This window comes from Anomaloglossus baeobatrachus, chromosome 5 (genome assembly GCF_048569485.1).
Source record: "Anomaloglossus baeobatrachus isolate aAnoBae1 chromosome 5, aAnoBae1.hap1, whole genome shotgun sequence".
Classification (NCBI taxonomy): Eukaryota; Metazoa; Chordata; class Amphibia; order Anura; family Aromobatidae; genus Anomaloglossus; species Anomaloglossus baeobatrachus.
In genome coordinates, this window is record NC_134357.1 from 451,880,316 (window position 1) to 451,901,327 (window position 21,012).

The window sequence follows — 21,012 nt, forward strand, 5'->3', positions numbered from 1 at the left end:
TGTCAAACACAGCGTTGTGTGCTGCACAGCAGGAGAGCAATGACCAAAAAATGGTCTAGGACATTCAGCAACGACCGGTGACCTCACAGCAGGGGCTAGGTCGTTGCTGGATGTCACACACAGCGACATCGCTAGCAAGATCGCTGTTGCGTCACAAAAACCGTGACTCAGCAGCGATGTCGCTAGTGATGTCGCTTAGTGAGACGTGGCCTTTAGTGTCCCCAGCTGCCACCGAGATATCCAGTGACCACCGGTGACAAACTCATAGACCCTGACTGTACCTCACAAGGATGCCTAAGTTGAAGGTATTGGAAAAAGGACCACTGGTACTTTAAACCCATGGGTATATGTGGTCTCTGAGCTTCACAGGTCTATGCAGACCTTGAAACACCAAGCTGGCGAGGGTATTTAGACAACTTAAATCTGTTGGTCACCAGGTTCAGTAGATGGTCTGAATACAATAGTGCGGAGGGGTTCTGAGCTGGAGAGTCAGTGGTGTCTATGAGTGCAATGACCTCATGAATCTATAGGGATCATGATCCAAGTGACTACGGCGGTCTGTATTGACCCTGAACTCCACTTGCACCCAGCGGTCTGAAATCTTTGTGTTCTTCACCAGAACATTCTTAACTACCGATCCTCTGTGAAGAAGTTGGATGTCGAAATTTCTATTGATTCTCGCAAAACTTATCAAAACTTTTTCTTTTCTTTCTCCCTTCCTCGATGCCGAGGAAAATGAAGCTTTTCCTGTAAAGATCTTTATCGATTGGTCATTTTCTCCTGTGTGCGGCTTTTTCATGTTGGCTGTTTACCAGCATTGAGCAATTTTCCTGCCGGCTTTGCATAGTCCGTCGCGCTGGAGGATAAATATATATATTTAGTGTTTTCCTCTCCTTCAATCAGAACCTTGAATCCCATGTCTCCTAAAAAGCTTGCTGCTTGCTGTGTGCGGAGCGCCGACACTTCTGAGGGGACAGAGGAGAAGAAAAAAAAACTTTCAATTTCTTCTGCATTCAAAACCTTTTATTGAACCGGCGACTGATGAGAAAAATAAGAAAGATTCTGTGCTTGAACCATCAAGGGTTCCGGTGATTAATGCTATGAAACACTGTAACTACTTTCTTTAGTTACTTTTGAAAGACATTTTTATTTCTTAAAGAGGACACCTTCGAAGAAATGTGCATTTGAATTGAAAGACATTGCTGCTTTCTTCTAAAACAGCGCCACCCCTGTGCACAGGTGGTGATTGGTATTGCATCTGAGCCCATTAACCTCAATGTAACTGAGCAGCAAATGCCAGACATACCTTTATGTCTTGAGCCTCGGCTTCCTTCCAATGTGACATTTCAGAACTCCATTCACTGGATAGGGTCCCGGCCGTCAGCCCCACCACCATCTGTAAGTTATCACCCTTCCTGTTTATTATTCTTAAAAAAAAGTTGGCCATATGTATGCAAAAAATTCCATACTGTAAATTTTTGAAACTTCCTTGTCATTGAATGTTCTTGTTTCCATATTTTTTAATAATACTTCCCACAGCTGAGGGTTTGTTACAATAGTCTCCAGTGTAGACAATCCTCTGTGATGAAAACAGCCTGATATTCACCTTGATGTAACAAGCCATCGGGATGGGGAAAAACTGGTGTTCTTGAGAGTTTATTTTATTGGATACAATTGTTACAAACCCCCAGCTGTGAGAAATAATAGGTCTGAACAGCTCTGTTTCCATTTACTCATAGTATACACCAGACATGGGCAATTAATTTCCCCAAGGGGCCACATGAGAGACCGTGAGTATTGTGGATGGCCAAACTTAATTTTGCTTATTATATATTACTTTTTATCATTTAATAATGATTTGCCCTTTTTTATCAACAGCTTCTCACACAGTATAATGTTCCTACAGCTCCTCTCACAGTATAATGCCCCCACACGCAATATGATGCCCCCATTCACCCCACACAGTGTGATGCAACCACAGCACCCTACACATACACAGTATGCTGCCTCCATAGACCCCAACACACAGTATGATGGCCTCACAGTTCCCACATACAGTAAGATGGACCCCACATGCGCGTGGTCTTGATTATACAGCATTCCTCCTCCCTTCTTGTTCTTGTGACATCACGTGCTCGGCCAGAAATCCCACACCTGTGCATTCTGTCTGCTGTCTCTCCCCTGCACTGTGAAGCAGCAGTGACTCCTCGACGCCTGCGCGCATCAAAATTGAAGTGTGACGCCCTGGCCTATCAAGTCATATGAAAAGGGTATTGTGTAACCTGCCCTTCTGCACAGTATCCGCATCCTCCTTGGTTACGGATCCCTGTTCTTTGGTGTTGCTAAGATCAAAGCCAATCAAAACCCTAGGAACACTTTGCACCACACCCACCAGACACACCATTGGGGGGCCTTAAGGGAATAGGGCCACCCACTTGGGGGGTTGGTAGGGGAAGTCAGAAGTGTTAGGAAGGAGAAGTGTGAGGAGAAGAGAGAGGAGGTCAGGAGCTGGGCTCCTTGTAGAATACTAGGTGGCAGAAATTGGTCTGGGTGGCCTTGAGCCATCTCCGGGCATGGGTCAGGGCACGACGGGGTACGCGGACCCGAGGCCGGGAAGTAGCTTCATGCATCCTGGTAATTTACCCTACGGGGGTGAAGTCTTCAAGATTCAGCCCTCACCCGCTCCAACATCGGGGTACTAGTGCAACGAGGGGATAGGACTTTCACAAACCACAGTCCATCAAATCCCAAGCGTGAACCCTGAGAGCAAGCTCACTCCGTTAGCCATACGGGTGAGCGGGACCCGACTAGTTCCACACTATAGGGTCCAAACAGTGAAGAAGGTGCCACGGAAAAGGTCACAGGCTAACAAGCAACATTAAGGGCACGGATCCAAGCGTGCTCCCTCCTGGCTGCAGCGGTGCTCAGAATTCTGGTTTACAAGCTGTTGGTGTCAGTATTCTTGGACTGAGTACGCAGAAAACCCTTTCCTCCCCAGTGGCACCCCTTCACTGCCATCACCGAGCCCCGGGGCAAACCCCCTACTCACGGAGGGGTTGAACACCTTGCTGCCATACCACCGCCACCGGGCGCTCCCAACAGCAGCGGTGGTACTCCATCTTACCACGCACCGTGGGTGGCGTCACGAACTTCCAACTCCCCTGTACATAATTACCCCCTTTTCACTTCGAGTGTCCGCGCGACCCCCCACCCGGGTCCGGAGACCCTTCAAGCCACTGCGGTTCCAGATCCGAGCGGCTCCGCCGCTGACACAGGGGCGGTACAGAAGCCTGTGCCCACAGAAGGGTGGAGCAGTGCAGGGAGAAATGGCAAGCAAAATGCACAGGCGTGAGATTTACGGTCGCACACCTAACATTACAGGGCAACTAAAAAAGAGAAGGGGAGGAGGAACCCTGTATAATGAAGATTAGGCGCAGTCTTATCTTCGAGGCAGCACACGCCCCATAGCCTGGAAGATAGAAGATATAAAAGAGGATTTTCCCATCATCAGGAGGCATACAGGTATGGCTAATTTCACCTTTATGCCACTGGTATGCACGAAATAATAACTAAAAAAAGCAAAAGGGTGACAGATTCCCTTTAAGGTCGGTCCTAAACCTAAAGAGCTGCCAAACAAAGACAAACACGGTGACATCTGAACTCTATTAAACATCTAGCAAGCGAGAAGTTAACATGAAGTAATTGCACCCATTCTGCCTCTGCCATTTCCTTGTAAACCCATTTTCTGATCGTGTTGACTTGCAGGATAGAAGTGTTAGACTCTCGCCTGGAGCTGCACTTCAATCAGCGTAAAGCTGCATTAACCTTTACTGCTATAATGTAAATAGTTGAATACGAAGGTGGAGGCGAGGTAGTCGTAAATCAGGTTTTCCGCTATGATGTGTGCGTATGCCGTTCATTCTTATGCAAATTTTTAACATTTACTCATCTTCTACAGAGATTTTTCATCTTGCCACAAAATGCAGGAAAGTTTCATTTTTATGAGTTTATTGTGAGACCCATTCCGTCTTGTTGGGGTCTGGGCGATCACAGAACAATTAGGCGATTCCTTCGGCCGGCCAGTTCATATTCTTGCAAAAATCGCCCTTGAGGTGGCGTGTTCTGCCATACCGTTCCAGTTGCAGGGCAGAGACGGTGGATCTCCAGCCTATCAGACCTTGCGTTGTTTGAGGAATGGCAGGAGATTGGCCAACCTGGGGGAAAAAAATCGGACTTTTAGCCTTCTTTTGCATTTAATTTCTTCCCATTTTAAAGACCTTGAATGGCAAAATTCTTATTAACATCCAGAGACTAAAACATGTGCTGACTTATTACCTCTGACAGCTGAGGGCTTGTTACAATGTTTCAAGTCATCTATAAGTTAAAGGGGTGGTTCACTACTTATTTTTCCAAGCCACATCTATATAATATTGAGAAGTAAGGCTTCTCTCAAATACCTTGTGTTGCCAATAGTGTCTGTGAGCGGTGCTTTTGCGGTCTGCTCATGCCCTTCGCATGACACCCGGGCTCTGTGACCTTTGATGTCCAGTGATGTCACGTCAACTTCCAGTTGACCAGACATTACTGTGGCCTGCTTCAGGCTTCGATGAGTGACTGGGCTGTGGGCGCAGTTTCACCGCTCTTCACAGCCCAGCATCGCTCCTGCTTGTGGCGCTCTGCAGTGAAGAAGAGAGCGCATGAGATGCTGGGCTGTGAAGAGCTGTGAAACACCGCCCACAGCCCCCTCATTCAGGAAGACTGGGGCCGGCCGCAGTGATGTCACTTCAACTGGAAGTTGACGTGACATCACCGGACATTAGAGGTCACAGAGACCGGGGGGGGGCATGAGAAGAGGATGAGTGGACCGCAATAGCGCCGCTCACAGGCACTATTGGCAACACAAGGTATTTGAGAGAAGCCTGGTTTCTCAACATAATATCGATGTGGCTTGGAAAAATAAGTAGTGAACCACCTCTTTAACTATATCAATGGTGGATTTGCTAGACTGTAGGTGATAGTATCAAACCTTCAGCTATGAGAAATAGGAGCTGAGACAGGTTTTTAGCCAGTAGACTGCTCATATTCATTAAAAGCAAGAAGAAATTTTGAAAAAAATATTTAGTTTTTTTGCATAAACTCCTAAAACATTCATATCTACACTTATATAGTCTGTATTATGGCATTGACCTTTATATACTGGTCCAGTGGGGTCACCGTCCGAACCTTCATGTGGTCTGGTACTTTTATTCTCTGTGCCACCTCTTTTGCTTTCATGGCAGATTCGGTTCTTGGCTAAAATATGAAGATGAACATTGTTATATGGGGGTAATTTCTTGGGGTTTAGATAAGATGATACCGTCAGCTAAAATGTACCTCATTGTAGGATGCAGTCAGGAAGCCCCAGTTATCGGGCCACATCTTGGTGGTTTCTTGCTCTTTTTTCACATGTGCTTTCCTGAACACATAAGATAAAACATTAATGAGTCTTATTACAACTTTTCCACATTTAATGCGATTCTTCACAACAAAGACATGAGTGTGTATGTGTAATGTATGAATAAGTACTCCAGTGAGGTGTTCAATATATTTTTGAGGGACACCCATCCTCTACGGACTCCAAATGGAAAGTGGTTGTCCACATATGCAGCAACTGCACTGTCTGATTGGGCTGCACTTAGAGGGTTATTCCTATCTTAAAGCACCACGCCAGTGGGAATGGTCACAAATTAATGCAACCCTATGAGAGCCTCATTCTGGCTCACATAGACTTGCATTGAGAGCTTGTGACGTAACGTCTGACTCTCTGCCAGTCAGAAGTTGTGGTCACAAGATGGTACTGTAGGACCTGAGCGTTATTGGTAAAAGGTGTAAACACTGGAGGGTAAGTATATTACTAGGGACAGGGACCTTAAATTAAAAAAACCACTCCAGTGGTGAAAGAAAAACAAAATGCTGCAGTTGGGCTTTATGAATTTATTACCTATGATTAGTGATGAGTGAGAACTACCTTGCTCGGGTGCTCGGTCTTCGTCATAAACAGTTGGATGCTCGGATGGGCATGACTGGAGCACCCGAGTATAATGGCAGTCAATGGGGGACTCGAGTATTTTTTTGGGAAACATTCTGGAAAAATGCTCAAGTCCCCCATTGACTTCCATTATAGCCGAGTACTCGATTTGTGCCCATCCATGCATCCAACTGCCCGAGCCGGTACGAGTACCAAGCACATGAGCATGGTAATGCTCGCTCATCACTAGCTATGATCACTTGCTGATAAGAAGGATTTTAACCTATGGGGCCCCCGCCAACCTCACAAAAATGGCGATAACATGCCCCTAAATCAAATATTTATGCCCCTAAATCAGAATTATGTCACATAAAATAATTAATAAATAACATTTTCCACCTATCTATTTTATATCAGCATAATTTTTGAAACGTCATTTTTTTTTTGCTAGAACGTTAGAAGGGTTAAAAGTTTATTATTACCAATTTCTCATTTTTCCAGCAAAATTTCCAATACCTTTTTATTTAGGGACCATATCACATTTAAAGTGACACAAAATACCCAAAAGTGACACCATTCTAAAATTGCCCTCACACTGCTCAAAACCACATTCAAGAAGTTTATTAACATTTCAGGTTCTTCAGAGGAATTAGGGCAATGTGAGAGAAAAAAGTTGAAAATGTTTCTTTTTCCCACAAAAATGTTACTTTAGACTTAAATTTGTCATTTTCACAAGGGTAATAGGAGAAAAATGTACTGTACACCGATACCCCATATGTAGTGGAAAACTAATGTTTGGGTGCCCAGCAGGGCTCAGAAGGGAAGGAGCACCATTTGACTTTTGCAACGCAAAATCGGCTTGAATTGATAGTGGATGCCATGTCGCGGTTTGGAGAGCCCCTGATGTGCCAAAACAGTGGAAATCCCCACAAGTGTCCCCATTTTGGAAACTAGACCTCTCAAAGAATTTATCTAGATGTGTGGTGAGTACCTTGAACCCCCAGGTGCTTCACAGAATTTTATAACGTTAAGTCGTGAAAATAAAATAAAAAAATCACATTTTTTCCACAAAAATGTTGCTTCAGCCTCAAATTTTTTTATTTTCACAAGAGAAGCAGGAGAAAATGCGTCATACAATGTGTTCTGCTACTTCGTCGTACATCGATAGCTCATTTGTGGTGGATAACTACTGTTTGGGTGCATGGCAAAGCTCAGAAGGGAAGGATAGACATTTTGGCTGGAATAGATTTCGGACACCATGTCCCATTTGAAGAGACCCTGACATGCCAGAACAGCAGGAACCCCCATAAGTGACCTCATTTTGGAATCTATGCCTTTTGAGAAGTTCATCTATGGGATTAGTGAGCATATTTAATCCTCAGGAGATTCACAGAATTGTATAACATTGGGCTGAGTAAATGAAAATGACCATTTTTTTCCACTAAAATATTGTTTTGTACTCTTCCTCAGTAGTATACATCCACCAATCAGAGTCATGTTGATCAGTTAGTGTGAAAGCAGTAGGAGAAGCAACCTAAAATAAAATACAGATTGGCCCAACAGAATCATTTAAAAAAGGCGGTTGCTGTGTCCAACAATGAAGGTTCTAAGAAAGATTTTGGCTGAGTATCCAAAATCTTCGCTTCTGCATTGCTTCATTGGGGGACACAGGAAACCATAGGACATCCCAAAACAGTCCCCAAAGGTGGGAAGAGAAAGGACTAGAAAATGTAAAGGGTGCTGTACACGCTGCGACATTGCTTGTGATCTCGTTAGTGATATAACACGCCAAGATCGCACATGTGACCGTCGCTAAAAAAAAAAAAAGACCTATGTGCGATCTCGGCAAATCTTATCTAACCGCCAGAGAAGAGGGTAAAGGTGAGTAATCTGTAGAACCTGGAAAGGGAAGAACAGATAACTAGAAGCAGCCTAGAGAACTGCCAATAAGAGGCCTGACGACGAATGGTGCAGAAGGCCCCAGGCACAGGTGAAGGGAGCAGGAATGAAGAGATAGTGCTCTGTCCCTTGCCATTATGTGTCCAAAATGACAGAGGAAAACCAGGCTGGAAGAGCATTAAGATGACTCTGTAGATCACAAAGAGACGCAGTCTGACCAGCTACAATATATGAACAGTCAGGAGGACGCGAAGGAGATGAACTGAGCAAGAGTAGACTATCTTCGCAATGAAGGAAAGTGAAAAGAAGAGAAAAGCGAATGCAGAAATACCAAGGCCAGATGATGGTCAGTGTGTAGGGCAACAAGACAGGGCTGCCAGCTCTGAAACTCGCCAATGGAGGTGATCATATCTGGAAGGAACTTTACGGGAAACAAGGAAGAATGGCTAGAATGGATACAAAGGAAGAACTCTGAAGATTGTTCAACACCTGATGAGAGATCCACGGGACGCCGCATGAGATTTACCAAGTGTGCGCAACTCACAGGAAATATTGAACAGAGAAAGGGAAACTAGTTTCCATTGAAAGGAAAGTAGAAGCTTGACCTTAAGCCAGCTTTACACGTTGCAATTTCGCATACGATATCGTATGCGATTTGCAACGCCCCCATCGTATGTGCGGCACATTCAATTTGTAAACTGTAAAATGTAAACTGTACCAATATAGTCTATTGCTATTGTATATTGTGGTGTCTTATCTGCATATACATCCTTGCATTATATACCTTCTTGGACAGTTCACATTATCTGTACTAACATTATTTATTGTTAGCTTACCCCTATGTAGTAGCCTACCACGGTGCGGTATCTTACATGCAAACTATAATTTATTGCAATTGCATATGGTGATGCCATTTCTGTGTGTCCTTCAGATACATCTTTGCATATGGTACCCTTGCAGATGGTTGGCACTTTCTACAATAATATAATCGACTGTTATAGCATAGTATTGTGTTATTGTTACATATACTTTGTCACTCTGTGTATCGTACTTGTTTGGTCGCACAAATACAACCCACTGTTATTGTACACCGCTGTGTTATAGCTACACATATTTTGTTACCCTGGGTACTGCACTATCATTGTTGATTATTGCATGACTCCCCTCTTTTGGCAGCAGAGGATAGTCCAATCTTAACAGAGGTTGGGACATTTCTTGACATAAGGCTTTTGGGCTTTATGATTTTTAAATGATTTTAAGTGTGTGATCCTGTGTTCTATTTTTGTAATAAAGTACCTTTTTATATTAACTTGGTGTATCCCTCTTTTATGCACACTTCCTTTTCTCCCCCTGGCATGTAATGTATTAAGTGTGCTGAGGTGAACCCATCTATTGGTATTGGGTAAAAATTATCCCCTCAGGTGGTGCCCTCCCCCCTTGTCTCTGAGAAAGGGAAACTAGTTTCCATTGAAAGGAAAGTAGAAGCTTGACCTTAAGCCAGCTTTACACGTTGCAATTTCGCATACGATATCGTATGCGATTTGCAACGCCCCCATCGTATGTGCGGCACATTCAATTTGTTGAACGTGCCGCACAAACGATTAACCCCCGTCACACGTACTTACCCATCCATACGACCTCGATGTGGGCGGCGAACGTTCACTTCCTGGAGTGGGAGGGGCGTTCGGCATCATAGCGACGTCACGCGGCAGCCGGCCAATAAAAGCGGAGGGGCGGAGATGAGCAGGACGTAAATATCCCACCCACCTCCTTCCTTCTGCATTAGCGGCCGGGAGCCGCAGGACGCAGGTAAGATCTGTTCATCGTTCCCGGGGTGTCACACACTGCGATGTGTGCTACCCCGGGTACGATGAACAATCTGACGTTCAATTCATGAGGAATTTACGACATGCATGCGATGAACGTTTTACCGTTCAATCGCAATCGCACGTAGCTGTTACACACTGCAATGTACCTTAAGATGCCGGATGTGCGTCACTTACGACGTGACCCCGCCGACACATTGTAAGATACATTGCAGCATGTAAAGCTGGCTTTAGAGAGATGAGGAGCAAACTAGAGTGAAGGTTGACAACAAGAAGGCCATGAGAGAAGGAAGATGATCAGAGGGTTTCCCCTCTGAGATCACGATCAAAGACCTAATCGGAAAAAACAGAGCGCTGTGGCCTGTCCATCAGCCATGAGAAAAGTAAAATTATGATAGAGAAAGGAGAATGGATCTAGGAAACAGATTTGGGAGTTTTCACAAGGAGTCTGCGACAAAGTTGATAATCTTCTTAAACCCAAAACCTTAGATCATTTCGGAACTAGAAGATGAAGGGAGGAAAGGGGAGGATGAGAAAACCAGGAGACCACTAAAGCATTGTAGAACAACTGCTGAGAAACATAGGACTTGGAAGTGGGACTAAAGCACCCTGTTGAGAAGATATCGGATCAAAGTTGGGAAAGTTCTGCTGAAAACAAGTATGGACAAGTACTGTCTGGTGAGACAACTCCATTCCTCTCAAAGGCCTTTTGGTCCAGTGGTAGGACTTCATGTGTTAGGTGGGTTAAGGTCCTGACGGTCAGACTAGGAAATCAACAGTAGTAAGGCAACCCCAAACTGTGCTCTCAGTGTCTATGTCGGATGACAGAGTAAGGCTGCTTTCTAATCAGCGGGTTTTTTTGCCTATAGCTAAAATACCGCAAACCACATTTGACCGGATCCTGTGCATTTAAAGTGCAACGCATGCAACCACAGTTCATGAGAGAGAGAGAGAGAGAGAGAGATTTTCTGTACTGGGCATGCTCAGTATAGAAAACAGGATCCTGCCTGACACAATACGGTGACTTCCAGAACAGCAGGATCTGGCGCTCATTGAACTCCATTGCAGCTACCACCGCAATGTCACGGATCCAGTGAGATGCAGTATTTTGACTGAGGTCAAAAACGCTACAAGTAGTGGTTTTGAAAAAAGTTAAAATACCGCAAAACAACGGGTCCAGTGTATGACGCACGCAACCGCATGTGACCGCATCTTGTTGCGATTCCATTGCAAATCAATTGATATGACAACGCATTTGTAAAGGATCCGGTTTTGTGGCAAAAAATCGACTCATACCGCAGTTAAAAAAATGCTGATGTGAAAGCAGTTTAACAACGCCACTCTGTTGCCCAATCACAAGCTGTATCTGAAAGAAAATGGGAAATCATGATTAAAAACAACAAACCAGTAGTAGAAACAGAGCTGATTGCAGCCCCATGTCTGCCTTCTATGGACACTAAACTAAAATTGATTAACTTTGCTCCGATTGGTGGGTGTATACTACTGAGGAGGAGCTAACTTTTTTATTGCCTAGTGTCAACCTCCTTCTGGCAGCAGTATATACCTCATGGTTTCCATTGTCTCCCACAGTGTTTCCTAAAGTTGAAGAGGTGGGGTTAGTTAGGGGAAAATGGGGGAGAGAGGGCCCTGCAGGGAGGGAGGGCTCTGCAGCCCTGGGGAGAAGCAGGGTGCTGCCAATGAATTTACTTTTAACAGATAAGAATAGCACTACGCATTCAGCTATGTGAAGCTGAATACTCACAGAGGCAGGCAGAGATGAAAAGAAACACAAGAAGGTGCAAGACAAAACTTTATATTTGGCTTAGTTTGTATTTTAGCTATGTGAAAAATAATGCAATTGGGGAAATAACTCGAGTGTCATAAGACCAGTGTGATTGAGACCTAGTAATGAGATACAATCAGATCACGGTGCAGCCAGCAATCCTCGCCCTAAATAATTCATGATGGTAAATCACACACTCCTTTCTCCTACTCCAACCTGCATCTGCTCCATATGCATTCATAGCATGTAGTTTCATAGTTTTTAAGGTTGAAGGGAGACTCTAAGTCCATCTAGTTCAACCCGTAGCCTAACATGTTGATCCAGAGGAAGGCAAAAAAACCCCAATGTGTCAAATAAGCTCCAATGGGGAAAAAAATTCCTTCCTGACTCCACATACGGCAATCAGACTAGTTCCCTGGATCAACACCCTGTCATAAAATCCAATATACATAACTGGTAATATATTTTTCAATTAATGCGACAAGGCTCTGCTTAAATTTTACTTGTGAATCCCTCAATACAACATCATACGGCAGAGAGCTCCATAGTCTCACTGCTCGTACAGTAAAGAATCCTCATCTGTGATTATGATTAAACATTCTTTCCTCAAGACGTAGCGGATGCCCCCGTGTTCCAGTCGCAGGCCTAGGTGTAAAGAGATCTTTGGAAAGGTCTCTGTACTGTCCCCTCATATATTTATACATTGTGATTAGATCCCCCTAAGCCTTTGTTTTTCCTAACTAACTAACCCCAAGTTTAATAACCTGTCTTGGTGTTGCAGCCCACCCATTCCTCTAATAATCTTGGTCGCTCTTCTATCTACCTGTAAGATTATGCTATTTATAACCTTCTATACTTTTGCTAACAAGAAATGCATCCATTCCTCTCTTAAATTCATTCAGTGAGTTGGCCATCACCACTTCCTCAGGAAGAGAGTTCCAGAGCCTCACTGCTCTTACCGTGAAGATTCCTCTTCTATGCTGATGTAGGAATTTTCTTTCCTCCAATCGAAAAGAATGCCCCCTTGTTCTTGTCATAGTCCTTGGTACAAACAGATCATGGGAGAGATCTCTATATGGCCCTCTGATATATTTGTACATATTTATTAGGTCTCCCCTAAGTCTTCTCTTTTCTAGAGTAAATAGACCTAATTTTGATAACCTTTCCGTGTATTGTAATGCACCCATTCCATTTATTATTTTAGTAGCCCGCCTCTGAACCCTTTCAAGTTCAGTAATGTCTTTCTTCAGCACCGGCGCCCAAAATTGCACACAATACTCCAAGTGTGGTCTGACTAGTGATTTGTACAGAGGGAGAATGATGTTTTCATCTCGTGCCCCCAGACCTCTTCTAATGCATCCCATCACCCTATTTGCTTTGGTGGCTGCTGCCTGACACTGGGCACTCCAATTTAGATTCTTATTCACTAAGATGCCTAAGTCTTTTTCCATGTCTGATTTCCCCAGCAGTTTCCCATTTAGTAAGTAATCGTAGCATCTGTTTCTCCTTCCCATGTGCATAACCTTACACTTATCTGTGTTAAACCTCATTTGCCATTTTTCAGCCCAATTCTCCAATTTACTCAAGTCCATCTGTAGTTGCAAACTGTCCTCCTTTGTGTTAACTACCTTACATAGTTTTGTATCATCTGCAAATACTGATATTTTACTCTGTAAACCATCCACCAGATCATTAATAAATATATTAAATAGTAGGGGGCCCAATACAGACCCCTGTGGCACCCCACTAGTAACCCTGGCCCAATCTGAGTATGCACCATTAATAACCACTCTTTGTTTTCTACCACTAAGCCAGCTACCTACCCATCTACACACATTTTCCCCGAGCCCAAGCTTTCTCATTTTACTTAGCAGTCTTTTATGTGGGACAGTGTCAAATGCTTTACCGAAGTCGAGATAAATGACATCCAATGATTCTCCTCGGTCCATGTGAGAGCTTACATCCTCATAGAAGCTGATCAGGTTAGTTTGACAGGAGCGATCCTTCATAAATCCATGTTGATATGGAGTTAAACAGTTATTAACATTGAGACATTCCATAATAGTATCCCTTAAAAACCCTTCAAACATTTTACCCACAACAGATGTTAAGCTTACCGGCCTATAGTTTCCAGGTTCCCTTTTGCACCCTTTTTTGAATATTGGTACCACATTTGCTAGCCGCCAATCCAGTGGAACAGACCCAGTTTCTATAGAGTCTTTAAATAAAAGGAATAGAGGCCTGTCTATCACATTACTTAACTCCCTTAATACCAGAGGGTGAATGCCATCAGGGCCTGGTGATTTGTCAATTTTAATGTTACTAAGTCGGTTCTGCACTTCTTCCTGGGTTAGGCAGGTCATACTTAATGGGGCATTTACATGATCACTCTGCATTTCCCCTGGCATATGCTTTTCCTGTGTGAACACAGTTGAGAAAAAAGTATTTAAAACATTTGCTTTTCCCACATCGCTTTCTATGATTTTACCCTCATTATTCTTTAAAGGGCCAACACCATCAATTTTAATCTTTTTTCTGTTTATATAATTAAAGAATAGTTTGGGATTTGTTTTGCTTTCCTTAGCAATGAGTCTCTCAGTTTCTACTTTTGCTAAATATATTTGTTTTTTACACATTTTATTTTTTTCTCTATATATTTTTAATGCTTCCTCGCTGCCTTCTTGTTTTAGCTTTTTAAATGCCTTTTTCTTATTATTCATTGCCCCTTTTACATCCTTATTAAGCCACGTTGGTTTTCTCCTGTTCCTAGCCCTTTTATTTCTGTATGGTATGGCTAGCTCGCAGTGGGTGTTTAATACTGATTTAAAAATTTCCCACTTATTTTCTGTGCTCCCATTTTTGAGGACATTGTCCCAATCAATTTGGCGAAGGTCTTCTCTAAGTTGATCAAACTTTGCTTTCCTGAAATTCAGCGTTTTTGTAACCCCCCTCCAAGGCACCTTACTAAAGGACAAGTGGAATTGTATTATATTGTGGTCACTATTCCCTAGGTGCCCATCCACTCGTACGTCTGTTATTCTATCTGGCCTGTTGCTTAAAATTAAGTCCAGAAGGGCTGCCCCTCTAGTTGGGCCCGGCACAAGTTGGGACAGATAATTATCCTTAGTTACTGACAGAAACCGGTTTCCTTTCTGAGATACGCAGGTTTCAGTTTCCCAGTCTATATCGGGGTAATTGAAGTCCCCCATAATAATCACCTCATTGTGATTTGCTGCTTTGTCTATTTGTTTCAATAATATATTTTCAGTAGTTTCTGTTATATTTGGTGGCTTATAACAAACCCCTATGAGGATTTTATTAGTTTTCCCTCCTTGTATCTCCACCCATAGAGACTCCACCTCTTCATTTCCCTCTTGAATATCTTCTCTTAGTCTGGGCTTTAAACTGGACTTTATATATAGACAGACTCCACCCCCTTTCCTTTTTTTACGATCCCTCCTAAACAATTCATATCCTTGCAGGTTAGCCGCCCAGTCATAACTATCATCTAACCATGTCTCAGTTATTCCTACTATGTGGTATTTTTCCTCATACATTACCAGCTCCAGTTCCTCCATCTTATTGGTCAGGCTTCTTGCATTGGTCAGCATGCAGGAAAGATGTTTTGCTCCCCTTTTCTCAGCTTCCTTCTTAGTACCCTGTCTTGGGTCCTCTTTACGGCATCTAGTATCCTTGATTAGTTTGTCCTTCTGCTGCATGTTCTTGTCTGCTGTTTTTTCTCCCATCCCCTCTTCTTCTAGTTTAAAGCCCTCCTGATGAGTGTGGCAAGCCTTCTGGCGAACGTGTGTTTCCCAGGTTTTGTGAGGTGTATCCCGTCTCTTGCGAGAAGTCCATCGTAGAGGTAATTCACTCCATGGTCTAAGAATCCAAATCCTTGCTGCCTGCACCACCGTCGTAGCCAGTTGTTCAAATTTAGTATCCTATTCCATCTTCTGACACCATGGCCATCGACTGGGAGGATTGATGAGAAAACAACCTGTACGTTCCGTTCCTTTATTTTCTTCCCCAGAATTTCAAAGTCTTCACAAATAGTTGGCAGATCATTTCTTGCCGTGTCGTTTGTTCCTACATGTATCAATAGGAATGGGTATTCGTCCTTGGATCCGAGGATAGTTGGTATCCTGTTGGCCACATCCTTGATTTTTGCTCCAGGGAGGCAGCATACTTCTCGTGCGGTTATGTCCGGCCTGCAGATAGTTGCCTCCGTGCCTCTTAGTAGTGAGTCGCCCATAATTACCACTCTTCTTTTCTTTCTGGATGCACTGCTTGTTGCTCCTGAGTGCTTTTGAGTGTCTTTTGTTTCTGCTTTTGTTGACAAAGTAACTTCTTTTGATGATACTGTGTCTTCTCCTGTAGAGACGGTATCATCCTGAGCTGTGCCATTTTCGTTCTCCAGCATGAGGGCTTCATATTGGTTGCTAAGCTGTGTGGGTGGTGCCGACCACTTGATCCACTGGCTTCTTTTGGTCACATGTGTCCACTTTTCAGCCTCTGTATGTGTTCTGAAGCTTTTCTCACTTTCCATATCCTGAATTGTTGCTTCTGCCTCGTCCAAGAAGTCCTCATGTTCTTTAATTAGCTTCAAAGTTGCTATTCTTTCTTCCAGTCCCCGCACCTTTTCCTCTAAGAGGGCAACAAGTTTGCACTTTTGACAGGTGAAGTTGAATTTCTTGTGCGGCAGATCCGTAAACATGTAGCATGTGTTGCAGGTGACCATGTGGATTTTCTTCTCTTCCATAATGCTGATGTAGCGTATGACAGGCGAAAGTCGCGCGCCGTCAGGCGCGCGGTTTTGCGATGTCCTCAAACAGCGAGACCCGGCAAGTCCCAGCAATCGATCAGCTTACGGCGACTCTTCTCTTCTTAAACAGCTACAGTTATCACCACTATGAGATTGTGTTAAAACTATGCCACACTTATCTTCAGTCGCCTCCCTTTACTTCAGTACCTCGCACTCTCAGCACCTCGCTAGCTCTGGCTGGTTTATATAGTTCTACAAGGACTACTAGAAGCTGCTAGAAGCTTCTAGAAACAGGTGTGGCTAATACTACTGACTAAATCACTAGACACACTTTTTTTTTTTTTTTTTTGCTTTTTCACAGTACCCCAGACAAACACAGACAACAAATCCCTAATGAAATTAAACAGTTACAGTTATCACCACTATGAGATTGTGTTAAAACTATGCCACACTTATCTTCAGTCGCCTCCCTTTACTTCAGTACCTCGCACTCTCCAATGCCCATGTCTGTCTATTTATCCCACCTTCACTACAGACATGCACATTATATACATAATACCTCATACAGACATGTATATACTATATGGACTTCTGCATGTAGAGACCTGTAATATACACACACACTATCAAATGTGATATACTCTATACAAACATTAAATTTCTGTGTTATATACGGTATATCCTTTACACTAGTTCCTTATCATATACAGTATAGATACACACTATATCCTTGCTATATACTCTATACATACATTAAGGTCCCGATTCATATTTTTCAGTTTTGTCACTTTTCGTTTTTGTCTTTTTGGTATTTGTTGATGTTCTTGCGACAAATTCTTCAGAATGGCGTGCACAGTTCTTGACTTTTGTGCAAAATAAAAAATTTTTTGTGCCATTTTAAGTAAAAAAAAATTGCATATTCTGCAAAATGTCCCAAAATTTGTGCACAAAATACAGATGAATTTAAAATTACTCTGGGAGGGACTGGAGTACAATTGAGCAAAAATCTACCAACTTTTTAAAAAGGTGAATTTGTTACTTTAAAATATCCGTAAAAAATAAAAAATGCACAGGACAACAAAAGACAACTTTATAAAAAGGCACAAATCCTTTGATGAATTTGTCGCAAATCAAAAAGTCACTAATGGTTATTCATGCGAAAAAATAGCGAAATTGCATTGATGAAATGTAGTTATATACACTATATGCTATATCCTTGTTATATACCTTATACACACACATTATATATCCTTTTTATATGTCCTATACACTATATCATTGCTATATATCGTACATATACACAGTATATACTGGTTATACACCCTATAAACACACACTATATCCTTCTTATCTACTCTATATACTATATCCTTATTTACTGCAATATACACACAGTATATACTTTTTATATACCCTATACACAATATATACTTGTTATATACCCTATCTGCATACACTATAGCACTGTTATATACTGTATACAGACACTATATCTTTATTATATACCTTAAACATACCTATATAGTCATTATAACAGCCTAAACTCAATGTATCCTTGTTATGTAGCCTATATACACACATTATAATAGTATTACATACACTATGTACACAAGTTATAGCCTGTGTACACTATATTCTGTGTACACACCAGTATATACATTATATACACCCTGATCCCCATTATGTACACAGATAAGAGGTAGCATTATGTTACCAGATCATGTCCTGTGCCACAAGGTTGCTGTGTTTGCCCTGGTGCTGGGGGGCGGCCGCCATGTCTCTGTACACACAGCCTCTTTGCAGAGAACAAAGCTGATTGATGTTTACCTGTAGCCAGGTAACCGGAGTGTGGCGGTGACATCACAGAGGGCTGGGCCTCCATGTTATTATACATGAAGCATGATATAATGGATATAAAGGTGTGGAGGTGAGCACAGTGATGATATTATACTGTATGAAGCATGATATAATGAAGAATATACAGGCTGCACATTTCCTGTCTGCACTCAGTAACATCTAATTTTTGGCCTATATATTATATTACCGATAGCAACCAGTCAGAGTACTGTTTACATTTTTTCAAAAGGCCTCTGAAAAATGAGAGCTGGAAGATGATTGGTTGAAAGGGTGGAAGACTCCATTTTCCCTGTGCATCAGTTTTGATACATCTCCTCTGTCTAGTAAAATTAACCCTCAGTGCACAAACGAGGCTCATTTACTCTGCCAAGTATTTTTCTTGAGAGGGTGGGGGTTCTTCTCCCCCTATTACTAATTGTGATTTTGTGTTGAGGCAGGGACACTCCCTTCAGAGGGATTGAGCAATGTGTATACACTATACGAACAAGAGTATTGGGACACGTACACATTACATCTCTATGTGCTTTTATTAGCTCCCATTCTATACCCATAGCCATTATAAGGTTGTCCACTACTTGTTTAACCCCTACTTATTCCCCTGTACTCAGCTTCGGTGTGGCTGCGGATCCAGAGATGTTTGAATTCGCGTTCCCGGGGCACAGGTAACATTGTTGTGACTCGTGATCAATTAGCACCCAGCGTCTGTCTCTCTGCCTTCGGACATTTCACCAGGAAATCAGGGCAGTGTTCACATCCTGCTCAAATGTCCATAGGCGGGGAGACATACACCTTGTAAATACCACCACACCATGACCAGACCACATATTACTACCACAATGACCAAATAGTATCACACACAAGAGATAAATACTACCACACCATGATCAGACCACATATTACCATCACATTGTAGCTGAATAATATCACATACAAGGGACAAATAAAACCACAACATGACAAGACAACATATTACAACCACATAGTGGCTGAATAATAAAATACAGATCATGAATAGAAACCACAATAATAATAACATTAATATTACCACCATTATACACAGGATCTCTGTATACAGTATAGTGACATTATGCACAGGAGCTTTGTATATATTGTTTATATTGTGTGTGTGTGTGTGTGTGTGTACATATAATACACTGACTTACCAGTGAAATCTGTAGGTGAAGTCAATCATGTTCGCTTTTCCTCGTCATCCAGCAATGACCACTATCACATCTTCCAGCCAGGACTCATCTCTGCAGAAAATAACATACAGACGTCTATAGCTGACCACTTCCAGAGCACATTCCCCACTTTTCCCCAACTTCACAATACACTGCACTAGCTTAAGAAAAAGACAACATAGTGCCGTCGTGCACAGTAAGGCTATGTTCACACGTTGCGTTTTTTTAATGTAACTTAAAATCTGATTTTTACAGTAACGGCAAAAGCTATAAGATAACAGAAACTTTATTAAACATGTACTGTAGACAAATGAAATGACAAATATCTGTACCAAAAACGCAGCAAAACCTGCTTTTGTAGGAAGCTCCTTTACTATCAATATAGCAGGTTTTGCCTGCAGGAAAAAAGCAGCAAAAAAGCAACGTATGAACATAGCCTAACAAGACCTCACTTTTCTGCCCCCACGGAAAATAGTATAGTCAAAGTAAGGGTTCACTCACATTTTATGTATAATTCAGCCGAGTGCTACCTGATGTTTATTGGATATCACTTGCCTCTATTTTATACTATGGGGCAATGCCAATCGCGCTTTTTTTCCTCATGGCGATTTGGCATGAGAAGAAAAATAGCTGCATGCTGTGAATGCCAGCTTACAGTATATCAGTGGTGTGCACCCATAGAAGGCTATAGGTGCATGAAAAGCATCAGACTGTACTGATGTCATCTGAGTGCAGTCTGATATATGTCGAGACACACAATGGACAAGATGGAGAAATTAATCTCCCCTTTTCCGCACCTTTGATCAGATTCCTTCATGCGAGAGACTCAGTACAGTGAATGACAGTCGGCTCTCTCTCACAGCAGAGATTAATCCAAGTGCCATTTGCATAATGCATCCGATTCTCTCGCATGAGAAAATATACACCAGTGAGAGGGAACCCTAAAATATATTAAGGCAGTAATAATTGGGCAGATCAAAGTGCACCTGCGCAGGACCTCAATGCCGGCGTGTGTGGATGACATAGGACGCGTCATGCACCCAGGCTTCAGAAGGAGGACAATGATGGCTGAAAGAGGAGGTGCTGGCACCGGAGAATGGAGACACCCATCTGACCAGTCTGCACCGCACCGCCTCTTAGGTAAGTATTATAAAATGATTTTACACTCTACACAGCGGCCCGGGCTCTTATATACATTCTTTTAGAATGCTGTATATAAGAGCTCACTGGTGGTAGTGTGACGCCCTGGGCAAGCCAGGGGTCACAGGTCATGACACCACCACACCCTACACCCCGGATAGGTACACCAAAGCTAAACCAGAAACCCTTGTTGCCTTCCTCCAGGGGCTGATGTCCACACCAGTGGGTGGGCCAGGCGGTTGGCTCCGCCCACCGAGGAGTTCACAGCCCTGGAGGCGGGAAAACCAGGCAGATCAGATTAGTGAGAGTTGAAGAGAGAGTGAAGTGGTAGAGGAGCAAGTGAGAGGAGTTGAAGTGAAGGAGAAAGTGGCAGTTTGAAAGCCTGAAGTTGGTCCGGGTGTGTGCCCCGGACTGAGACAGCAAGGTTAGCAGACGGCGGTGACCGTCTGCAGGAGAGGCTGATCGGAGGTTGCCGAAAGGACCGTGGACGGGTGGTGGCCCGGCGGTACCGGACCGGTATACGAAGAGAAGCCAGCACCATTGGCAGGGGCCTTTCG

The 21,012-nt window shown here is 43.0% G+C and overlaps 1 protein-coding gene across 3 annotated transcripts in view; it reads right to left on the reverse strand.

The window, feature by feature from the left end:
* Positions 1-1,040: 1,040 nt before the first annotated feature.
* Positions 1,041-21,012, reverse strand: part of CIMIP1 (ciliary microtubule inner protein 1) — a 35,573-nt gene continuing 15,601 nt past the window's right edge. For 2 of the 3 annotated variants that reach the window (XM_075347823.1, XM_075347824.1), the window contains exons 2-5: positions 19,298-19,387; positions 5,374-5,455; positions 5,188-5,292; positions 1,041-4,214 (exon numbers count right to left, since the gene is read on the reverse strand). In XM_075347823.1, coding sequence (XP_075203938.1) covers positions 4,059-4,214; positions 5,188-5,292; positions 5,374-5,455; positions 19,298-19,326 — 372 coding nt within the window. In that variant the 5' untranslated portion in view covers positions 19,327-19,387 and the 3' untranslated portion in view covers positions 1,041-4,058. Of the gene's footprint in view, positions 4,215-5,187; positions 5,293-5,373; positions 5,456-17,991; positions 18,078-19,297; positions 19,388-21,012 lie in introns of those variants that run through there. The other variant, XM_075347822.1, reaches the window with a different exon arrangement.